This window comes from Gastrolobium bilobum, unplaced genomic scaffold (assembly GCF_033153095.1).
Source record: "Gastrolobium bilobum isolate Gb01-03AN ecotype WA unplaced genomic scaffold, APGP_CSIRO_Gbil_v1 utg4364, whole genome shotgun sequence".
Classification (NCBI taxonomy): domain Eukaryota; kingdom Viridiplantae; phylum Streptophyta; class Magnoliopsida; order Fabales; family Fabaceae; genus Gastrolobium; species Gastrolobium bilobum.
The window spans coordinates 342588-354866 of NW_026898973.1; the positions used below are offsets into that span (position 1 = coordinate 342588).

The window sequence follows — 12279 nt, forward strand, 5'->3', positions numbered from 1 at the left end:
AATACCCAGTCTGAGGGATCCCCCTCTGCAAACCTGGGAAAGGTGGCTTTGTGCTGCTTGTAGTGATTCTGATCATTGGAATTGTTTGCTATTCGTATCGGGCCATGACCCAATATTCCGGAGGCTGAATGGTTTGAACTTGCAGTTCCTTGTTGATTTTCTAGCAGTTTGTTCAAGTTCTGTTTTAACAGAAGAAATTGTTGTTCCTGCGCCTCTTTCAATTGGGTGTGTGACTCTTGTAGACCAAGAAATTGTTGCTCTCTAACCCGTTCGGCTGCCTGTAGTTGTTGCTCCATGGAATCAATCCGTTGACTTAAATTACCAAGACGTGTCTTGTCTGCCATGAGAAGGATGAGATCAAATGAAAGCACCAATGAAGGAAGTAAATTTAAGAAGAGATCGTGGAGAAAGGAAAGAAGCAGGGAATAGAGAAGGGAGAGAAAAATTAAGAGAGAATTTGGGAATCAAATAAATCATGTTTATTCAATTCATTTTCTGAATTATATAGGAAATTAAAGCAATCAGCAACTAACACTAGAGATAATAAAATCAAGCAGAATCCTAATCCTATACTACTTCCACGGAAAGAAAACAACCAGATAAGCCAAGAAGATAACAACCCGTAAAATAAGCTAAACCATTAATCAGATAACTAGATTTCAAATAAACAACTAATTGCTACTGGAATCAAGGAGTGGGCTTCCTGACTCCCATCTCATACTCCTCCAAGTATTTGGGCTTCTGCACCTTCCTTTTGGGTCTGGTTCCTCTTAAGCCCGCTACATGTTGTCACTACGGATCAAAAATAATAATAATGTATAATCCACTTGTCAATTTCTTAAACGCAGACGCACGTACTATTGCCGCATACAAGATGATCTCCATATAGACATGACATGTAATTATTGGGTCAGTTGCCCATAATAGATCAAACCCAAATTTAATTTGTTTCCTAATCTCTTATTTAAAAGAGATATTTGTCGCTGTTGCTCCGGGGCACGGAGAGAGAGACAGACAAAGAAAGAAAAAATAAAGCTAGAGACGAAGAAGAAAACTTGTAGAGTATGATCCTTGTCCCTTTATAAAGTGATACAGTTTTGTGTGAGAAAAACCTTGGTTGTAGGTCAACATTTTAGAGAGTAAGGAAAGAACAAACTGTAAAGCAATGACTCTAGATATCTGTCCTAGGAGATTTATATTTTATAACACGAAAAGGTATCTCCTATATATGAATGATAATTCTTAGATCAACAATAATTGATTGGGAACGAATGTATTCCCCTTAATTAAAAGTTTCAAATTCATTCTCTAAGAATGAAGAAAATAGTATTAAAATTCGGGAAAATCATATCCAATACTAGAATCGAACTAGTTGAATTTTGATGAACTAACTGAAAAAATAAATAAATATGAAATGATAATCTTTGAGTTGAGAATTCTAGATAACCTTCAAGCAGGGCTTTTTGACAATTGTGTCATTTTATTAATAAATAATTACCATTTTGTCCCCGTACAAAAATATACCACACATTTGCCCCTGTTTATTGGGGTTTAAAGGGGGATACCCGGGTATAGTTCATGTTTTGGATCCTTTGAAATAATTACCTGGGTATATAGGGGGATACCCAGGTATATTGCGCGCCACAGACTGGGAAATGAGTGTGTGTGATGAACCTTGAAATTTTTGAATGAACCTCCCCAGAAGCTTCTCGCTTTGCCCATTTAACCTTACCATAAATGTCATTCTCCAGAACCAAGTTAAAGATTTGTTGAAGCTTATTATCTATGGATTCCTGTTAACCCCAAAGAAACTGATTGCCCTGTGCCCACGTTCCAAATCCAATGGGAAATACACTCACCAGTCATAATCATTAAAGCTTGCTACTCATAACAAAACACATCACATCATAGTAGTTCAAAGAAAAATTGTACCTTTTGACTAACTCAAAGGATACTACTACCTGGGTATTCTCCTCTATACCTGGGTATCTCCTTATATATCCGAGTATTCCTCTTTATATCGGGTAAACAGGGATAGATGGATGATATGTTTTGATATGGGGACAAAATGATAATTATTTATTAATGAAGGGACACAATGGTAAAAAAAACCCTTCAACTTGCCTTGATCATAATTAGTATTTATTTTGATTGAGCATCTTTTCTAGACGATTTGATAGTCTTAAAAGTTTTTGGAAAGCACCAAACAGTTGATGAGTATGTCAAACAATCGAGACGACGAGAAACTCTCATTGATAAATTGTGGACGCAATGTTTATTACTATATATGTCAAAATTTTAAAGTGATTGTGAAATCAATAAGAATGATGTTATTTAAATATTTTCTTTCCAATACTAACAAATAATTTTATGGGAATTCGTCAATGCGTAGATCTCAAAACGTTATGTGAAATAAATAAAAAATACCTGTTTCGGACTCCTGAGCCAAAAATTATGACCTTCTGAAGTTTTATGGTAAACTTGAACTCATGTAATCGATTACATCATTTAGTCTACGGCCAAATAGGGACTTGATAATTTTTGTTTTAAAAGGGATAAAAAAACCAAATAAATGTATGTTGTCCTTATTTTGAAAATATTTGGAAGATAAAATGCTCTTGTGGTGGCACCAACTCAAATTTTTTAAAACAGATTGGATTTTTTTTTTTTGACTAAATCCCTTTTAATGAAATATTGTATGTATCTCAAAAAGTTGTGGAATTAAAAAAATATCACTTGATTCGAACATTGAGTCAAAAGTTAAGTCTTCTGAAACTTTACGGTCAAACTATTAATTATTTCGTGCCATGTATCGTCATCTGATGAGTCCCGTTCAAATTGAACACTACTAGTCATGCCAATTTTAAACACCATTGATTGCTATAAATACATAATTTAATTCTAAAATATTATATTTTTATAATTTTTTATTTAAATAATAATATTTAAATTTTTGTGCCGACCTTCACATATAAGAGAAATCAACCTGTCCTATTGCTGAAAAAATTTTGTTCTTTCTGCATGGACATTAAAAATGTAAATTGTGATTATTTATTTTTTAAATTTAATTTTTTAATAGAACTTATCATAATGTCCTATTCAGAGGAAATTTAATTCTTGTCCTTGACAAGTTGATTACCCAACAAATAATTGGAGGAAAGCAGGAAAAACAATGTTGGGAAAGTAGTGGGTTAGGGGCATTGATAATGATAGGTCATGTCAACTTATGAGACGTTTGGTACAGGAGAAATTTTTTTTTATCCGAGAATCTTAATTTTAAAAATATAATTTTTATATTCAATTTATGATAATATCTAAAAATTAAAAATTTAGAAAAATTTATTTTTTCGAGAATCTTCAAAAATCTCGCGTACCAAACGGGTCTTTAATTTTTTTTATTAAAAACAAATTTCTTGGAGGCCAAGTACGGCAAAAAAAAAAATAACCACGTGTTATCAAATTGCTGGACAAAACCAAACACATCGGAATTTCACCACACCCTGTTTAAACCAAACCAAGAGGCAGCAGAGAGCACAACACGCTCAAACAGAAGAAAATGGAGAACAACGAAGAGCCACAAGCGCCGCCGCTAGTGCCGAGGGTGGCGGTGGTTGTATTTCTCTTGAAGGGAAGATCAGTCCTTCTCGGCCGCCGCCGCTCCTCCGTCGGCAACTCTACCTTCGCACTTCCCGGCGGCCACCTCGAATTCGGTCTCTCTCTCTCTCTCTCTCTCTCTCTCTCTTGTATTTATTTCATTTTTTTTCCCATCGCTCGCAGGTTGTTTCTCGAGAAAACATTTTAAAAAAATCGAAACTTTAATTTATTTTTGTGGTGGGTTTTCAAATTTCAGGGGAGAGCTTCGAGGAATGCGCGGCGAGAGAAGTGAAAGAGGAAACAGGGTTGGAGATAGGGAAAGCAGAGTTGTTAACTGTGACGAACAATGTGATGTTGGAGGAGAAGGAAAGGAAGTTGCATTACGTGACCATCTTCACGAGGGTAGTGGTGGATGTGAATATTGCACAAGAGCAAGTGCCACAGAATCTTGAGCCAGACAAGTGTGATGGTTGGGATTGGTATGACTGGGATCATTTGCCACAACCATTATTTGGGCCTTTAGAGAAAATGGTCAAAGGAGGTTTTGATCCCTTTCCTCTCTGATTCTATGTGGTTTTCTATTTATTCCCCCCTATCTCCCCCTTTTTTGTGTGTATTAATGGAATGAATTTTTTTGACTTGTATGTTTAGATGTTATTGAGACCATATGTGGCTGATATGTTTGAAATCTACTAGGAAGGTATTTGGTTTTTTTTTTTTTTTTTTTTTTTTTCCGGGTAATTGGTTTTATGTAAGGGTGTGAACTCTCGTTTTCATTTGCAGTAATCTGTTTATTAAGTTGTAATGAGTTTTTACTGGGTCGAATTTCAACTTTCATAGCATTCAATTTGAAGTTCCAGTCTAGGCTGACTCCTTCATCATTGGTAGTGTTGCTTTTGTCGTTGATGTCTTTTGGGAAATCGGCCTTCACAAATATGGGATAGGCAGTTGAAGTATTTGTCTCTTTGAAAGATGGTTTGTTACTATCCCATTTGCAAGTAACGAGACTTGGAGTTCCACATTGGTTGAATGGGCAACTAATGTGGGGTTTGTAAGGCCTTAGACACTCTCATCTTTTAAGCTAGTTTTTGGAATGGTGCACCTCAAGGGTTCTTATCAAATGGTATCAAAGTCTTTCACTATGCCTTTCGGCTTGGGACACGAGATACGGCATGACACTCCGATACGTTAATTCTAAAAAATGTTAAATTTTGATATGTTAGGACACATTTTGATATTAAATAACAATTTTAATTTATGTAGTATATATTATATTTAATAATTTAACAAAAAAGTGAAGGTAGACTTATAATACCAATTAATTTTACAAAAAAAAAAAACATAAGATATCCTAAATATTTATATTAAACGCAATAAAATGGTAATCATAATTCAATGAATTTAATAGTTGGTACTAAAAACGCAATGCAACATAACATTTTAATCCTCTTTTGAGTCTCTGCAATACGTGTTGGAGTGTCGGAATGTTCGGAAGTGTCGGACACACAAAGTTTTTGAAGTGTTGGTGCTTTATAATCTCTCGGTTGCAATCGAGCGGCGCGGGTGGTGACGCTAGCATTGCAGTGTTCGCTCAGAGCTAGTAAAAGACTAGCGCAAAGTCAGCTCGCGTGGGCGCCGTGGTGCGGAGCGTGGTGGAATGTTACGACCCTTGGCCACTTTTAGCTTTTAGAGTGGTGCACTTGAAGGTTCTGATCAGGGTTACAATGTTACACTAGAGGAGATAATACAATTTTGTCAGAATCTTTTGCCTCGCTATATGGCTCCTAAGACTCGTGTTTTTTGATCTGCCAAAGACATCAACTGGCAAGACATAGAAATATGTTATGAGGGAGAAGGCAAAGGCCATGGGAAGCTTGTTTAAGAAGAACAATAGCCGCTTATAAAAGCACATTCATTTCGCAATTTGAACGCAATGTTAAAAGTTATCTGATTTCATGTTGTAATTTTAATTCCAGTGTAAAATTTGTCTATTTGCTGAATGAATAAAACACGTGTAAACTCAAATGGACTAAGTTGATCGTTTTATCTATTCAAGGGTGAGAGGTGCGAGAGAACAAATAATTAATTCTATCTCTTCCTTAGATTCTAATCCTCAATTTTCTCCTTTTTAAACCCTATCTGGTTATCGATTGATGTAATAGTTATGTAAAGTTGATCTGTAGACAAAGAGAGTCACAAGATGAGACGATGGGAGGGTCATTTTCATCCTTATTCTGGAGCTCAAAATTCTCATTTAGCCGGCAAACGAAAAATACCACGGTATTTTCAAATAGTAAATTTCATCACAGTTTTCACATAAATTGCAAATTCAAGGCAACATATTTTGCTAGTATAATTTTTGTGAAAATTGTACCAAACATAGTATACTACAAAACCCACCTATATTTCTCCAGCAATCACAAAATAAACCTTGTACCAAACACATCCTAAAGAAGTTATTAAGTAACTTTGTGTCGTTTTAGTTGAATAAGTGTATTTTTATTTTTTAGTAGGTTTTTATCTTCTCTTCTTCGTAATAATTTCTCTTTCCTTCTCCTCTTAATTTTGCTTGTGGATAACGGTGTAAGTAGGTTGGATTAGGTGACTGTTTGGATCCTCTCCTTTTTAAATTAGAAGCTACTTATGAGCATAAATTAGGCCAAATAAGTTTTGAAAAAAGTTTTTTATAATGAAAAAACTTTTTTTATAATGAAAAAAAAAAAGCTAAAAGCTTTTATGAGGAGCTTTTTTAAAAGCTCTTATCTGTTTTTCTTGAATTGTGTGCTTTTTTAAAATGAAGAACTATAGAGATAGAAAAAGATAGTTTTCTTGAAATATGTGTTTTTAAACTAAATTTTTTATGTAATTACCAAATATCTTTTAGCTTTTTTTTAATATTTTTTTTTTAGCTTTAGTTTATAAGTAGTTTCTAGCTTAAAAAAGAGAGGATCCAAACTGGCTCTAGGTTAGGCTTTGATTTAAATAGACCTGGCTTATATAAAATGCTTTAGGCTTGGTTTGATCTGTTAACCTGTATAGGTTCAAAATATAAGTCTGACTTGACCTATATTTAAAAAATAAAATCCTAGGCCTATATTAGCCTATTTAACCATATTAGACATTCAATAATTAAAAAAAATAAAAATTATTATTTTACTATTTAAAATCATTAAAATAATAATTTATTTATTTTATTTAAAAAATAATATGATATAGGTCGGCCTTTAAATTTATACGCTCGACATGTCAAAGAAAGCTTATGACCTACTTTTTAAATAGACTTTTTTGAGGACTGAATTTGTTCTATTTCACTATATGTAATATCTCGAGCCATAAATCTTTGTTAGGCCAGCTGACCTATTTACATCCTTACTCTTGGATAAAAATAATATAAAAAATTATTAAATATATATCAAAATATAATTATTTCACTTAAAATAATACAAAATTTTAATTATGTACACGTTGCCTTCGCTTTTGTACTTCAATTTGCCATATCCAGTTGGAATCAAACAGGATCAATATGGATATGCCACCTTGTTTGTAAGAAGTAGGTATTTTTTTTAACTGATTGAATTTAAGTACATCATAATTTAAATTTGTTAAATTTAAAGCATATTTTTTTAATTTATTCACTTTAAAATAATATTATTTTAAAGGCTTTTTTCTTTATATATATTAGTAAGCCTATTTTTTATTGTACAGATATTTTAAATTCTGGTAAATTATAAGAAATTAAAGTAAAAATATTTAGGAGAAAAAATTCTAATTATAAAAAATACGTTCATAATTAATTTATACATAATATAATTATTATTAGGTTTTCTTGTTTATATATATATATATATATATATATATATATATATATATATATATATATATTCTAATTTTGTCATGTGATAAAAAATTTATGTGTGGGACGATTATATAATTAACATTTGATATATGCATGTAATATGAGAATTAGAGCAAAGACTTAAGTCTATTGAATATGAGTACAAAACTGAAAATATTTCTCTACTTCTCAGTGTTTGGAGTGTTTTTAATTTTTTATTAATAATTATAAAATTATTATTTCTTATATTTTATTTTTTTTGTAATTTTTCATAGAGAAAATTAGGCAAATAAAAAATCGTCATATTTATTATTTCTCTCAAAAAAAAAATTTAAAAAGAAACAATACAATAAATTAAAATTTTTATAATCATTAATAAAATACAGATTATTTAAAAATTAAAGAAATATAAAACAAAACATTCCTTAAAAGCAACAAAAGAAAATCAAAACTCTGAATAATTGATTTTAAAAAAGAAAAAAACCCTTAAAAAAAATCGGTTGGTGGAGCAACCCACTAACTTGTAGGCTAACTCAGGACACACTAGCATTTTGGTACCTCATCTAAAATGCAGGCCAACCTCGTTCAACCCGTTTATTATTAACTCATTGTTGGTCCAGTTAGTATACCTCTACTTGTAATCAGGTACAAAATGATTTTATTTAGCTTTTATCTTTGATATATGTTATATCTGATAAAAAAAGTTATTTTTTTTTTTTACCAAAAAAAAAATTATTTTTTTTAAATTAGATGTGCTTAGCTCCCTTTATTTGGGCCAATTATATTTTAATCATGTTATGATTGATTTAAACATAAGTTAATTGTATTTTATTTTTTTTGACTGACGTGTACTGATTGACTCAAAAAGACGTTAGAATTGGATGAGATAAACTTTATTTTATATTGATAAAATAATATGATGATTGTCATAGTGTTTTGATGGATTGGAACTCGTTCTCGTTTTAGTGACCTAAACCTAACAATTCGTAGAATGGAAAATTCCCTTCAATTTCCTAAACCAAATGCAACTAAATGCATTCACACATTGTCATGTGTATGCTCTTCGATCGAGATACCTCTATTATGCACGTTACTTTTTGCGTGAAACGTGATAAAAAAAAATGGACAAATATGATCACCATGTGTATGAGATAATGAACTGGATCGGTGACCCTAATTATTTATAGGGAGGGATTACATTGATGAGTTTGTATTTCATGAAGAATCATCTTCCTGAATAGTCACTGATTTGAATAAAGAAGGGGGACCCACTTAACTCTATACACCTGGAGCTCATTTTTAGTACAGCAGTAGTACGTACTACTGTCATTGAAAATAAAACACTTGATTTTAATATACTGTTTTCTCTTTCCCAAGTCATCAATCATCATAGTTGTTTAATTTTTATTGGAGAGATGTATAGAAAAATGGATAAGACAATAGTATTATAGAAATTTTCGTAAACCGGGTATTCAAATTAGAACAATTTTTATGATAATATCATATTTAAGATATAGTTTTGTTTTACAAATTTTAATATTTATCATATTTAAGAGTAGATTTCGATACTCAGTAGTGGTATTACCCTGCACCAACTCCAAAAAGGAAGGCCAAAGTAAACCCTTATATTGATAGACCACAGAAAGGTCACAAGGGACTCAAGTAGGGTTCGCAAAATGAGTCAATCTGACTCTATCTGGTCTAATCCGCATGCAATCCAAAAAAAATAAACCGGTTAAATTGACTCGAAAAAAAAATGAACCAGAAAACTCAATCCAACTCAACCTGAGTCGGGTTAGGGTTGACTCAAAAATATAGCTCGCGGGTTGGCTCTTTTTTAGCCTAATTAAATCAACCTGTGGCATTAATGCACCAGCTATGTGATTTTCATCAGCTTAAACAAAGGGTTACAAAATGAGAAATAAAAGCAAAATATTATAGTTTCGAATTTTCTTCACAACAAATTTGCACCAATGTCAAGAAACAATCAGAACTACTTGCTACCAAGTTAGTAAAATATTTGAACCAAACAGAGCCAGCACAGCCTAACAATATGAAAATGGCAGGGATGTGAGAAGATTAGAGACTTAGGTTTAGAGAAAGAAGAAAGACAATGACAACATATGTAAGTTTTGTCCATTTTGTATATTATATTGAGTATTTTTTTTTAAAAAAAAAAATACTCAATTCGCGAGCTGGCTCGTTTGACGTTAGCTCATTTTTTTCTGAACTGGCTCAGATTAAGTTGGCAGTTCATTTTATCAACCCAACTCGACTTATTTTTTACAAGTTACGTACCAACCCAACGAATTGGTCGGGTATTTTTGCCACCCCTAGCCTCAATAATATCTTCGACCATCCACGGCCGTGAAACGCTTGATCATATAGTGCATCTCCCCATGCATGCTCATACAGACTCTATGTGACCATCATTGCACCACGCTAAAACATGTGATTCATTACTTAGAATCAGAATAATTACAATTTTAATTGTTAATTTTTTAATCAATGAGTGTAATTCATTGTTTTTTTCTTTAAAAATAAAATCATATACTTTAAAGAAGTCAAATCCTTTAATAATATATTAATGTATAATTTTTGTTTATATAAAATGTTATTTATATACACTACTCCATAACAACTGATATTCATAAAATTCTCAAAACAAGTGCTTCGTTTAAAGTATACCTCTACATATCTTTAAATTAGTCGATTATTTAATATTGAACAAAAATGTTTCTCCTTTTAAATGGCACAACTTGTGTCATTTCACTCTCACAAAGATGTGAGATTCACACTTTTAATTTTTTTGTCCATTTTCTCTTCTTTATAATCTATCTCTTTCTTTCACTGAAAATGACGTAATTTTATATACTTTAAAATGACACACACTTTTTTCTTTAATGTAATATAATATTTTTGTCTCTCTTTTTAATTTCACTTTAATCTTCTTGCAGGACAAAATATCCAAGATTAAGTATGTTTTCGTTATTTTTGAATAATTACAAATAAATTAGAGATATAGGTTAACTGTTTGTACTAAGAAACTTATTAAACACCATTTTAAGTCAACTATTACGTTTTCTTCTTGAATAGAAAATGCTACTCAACAAGAATAGCTTACACATACCACTGTTGTCAAACCTGGCCCGACCCGGTCGGGTTGACCCGGAACCCGGTGAACCGGTCATCAGACCGGTGCGGGTTAAGCATTGGACCGGTCATGCATCGACCCGGTCAAACCCGGTCAAAATCCGGACAAACCCGGTGACCCGTTGACCCAATGACCCGGTCGGGTCATGCATTTAAAAAAAAAAAAAACCAAAATTGTTTCATCTTATTAAAAAAATATAAAACTCATTTTAACAACTTTTTATAATTTTATTTGCAAGTATACTCTTCTACAATGACCTTTTAGTTCCCAATACTAAAGCAATTTGTGGAATAATAAATTAGAGAATGTGAAATATGTCATTTTAATGTAGTTGAATTTGAAAAATATGAGTTCAATGTGATTGAGAGGTACGTTTATGGGATTCTGAGTTGCCATTTAAATTGACATAGTAATAGCATGCAATTTTATTTATTTATGCTTCATTTTTTTAACTTATTTAGTGAACCTTGTTTAATTTATTTTAGATATGAAAGATATAATTAAATTTATATGTTTATATTTATATATATTTTTATATATCTATATATATTCGGGTCAACCGGTCTGACCAGTGACCCAGTACCCCGACCGGGTCGATGCCCGGGTCGGGTTTAACAACACTGACACATACCACCATAATGCGACAAAGTCCCGAGGTTGGTTTTACATAAAGGTTAGGTGATCCGTGAGATTGGTCGGTCCCTCACAACAAATACAGCGACCACACATAATCCCTAGTCCTATGTTGATCGATGGACCCTTCCTGTTACCTTTAATAGTGTCAACTTTGTTTTGAGTCTTTTGACTTTTAATCCCACTCTGATACGCATGTCATGTAATGAGTATATTTTAGCAATTTAGTTAGTGGCATGAGACAAATTCCTAATAATTGGTTTTTTTGCACAACGTTGAGTTTTCTATAAGTAAGGAACCTTGGGATCCGATGAACTCAAATATCACATTAACTAGATAATAATCACCCAAGCCACCCTATACATCTACCTTTCACATTTCTTCTTGTAGGGTGTAGTTTATTGGCTCAATGCTTTTATAGATATAATGATTGTATAAACTTTCCGACATTGGTGCTTTTGAAGAAAAGTCAATTATCACTTTTATTTTATTTTAATTAATTTTTGAAAAATATTAATTAAGTATTTGAATTAAATCACAAAACTACTTGATTATTGTCACTCTTATGTACATTAATTTATAATTTTAATTAACAATTATCATAATTAGTTTTAGTCATAAATTATATCCGAATTTTGGCGTTAATTTTTTAAACCAATTTATAAAACTAAACATTATATTAATAGCAAACTAAAAAATATAATTGGTCTTTACTAAAAGATGTCAATTGATTTGACGTAAGTGAACACATTTTTTTAAAATTAAATGAAATAATGAAGCATACTATTAATAAATAGATAGAATAATATTATATTCAATAAAAAAAGTGCGTTTAGTCTTAACATTTAAATCAAAAAGAATTTTTTTTTTGTATACACAATCAAAAAGATAAAATAACAACTTTTATAAAATAAGAAAATAATGTGGTTTATACAAAATACTAAAACTATCTTCATAAAAATATCTATTCTTACAAAAGACCAAACCTTTCTTTGACTTTGGTGTTGAAATTTATAAGTCTATGTTTATATTATTAAACAATAAAAATTGACATATTTATATG

General features: G+C 31.5%; 1 protein-coding gene across 1 annotated transcript; it reads left to right on the forward strand.

Annotated features, from left to right (window-relative positions):
• The first annotated feature begins 3512 nt into the window (after window positions 1-3512).
• LOC133285980 (nudix hydrolase 1) lies at window positions 3513-4381 on the forward strand. Its single transcript, XM_061483308.1, has 2 exons — window positions 3513-3710; window positions 3851-4381. Exons 1-2 carry the CDS (start codon window positions 3557-3559, stop codon window positions 4156-4158), a joined length of 462 nt encoding a protein of 153 aa, XP_061339292.1. The 5' UTR covers window positions 3513-3556; the 3' UTR covers window positions 4159-4381.
• Window positions 4382-12279: the final 7898 nt, after the last annotated feature.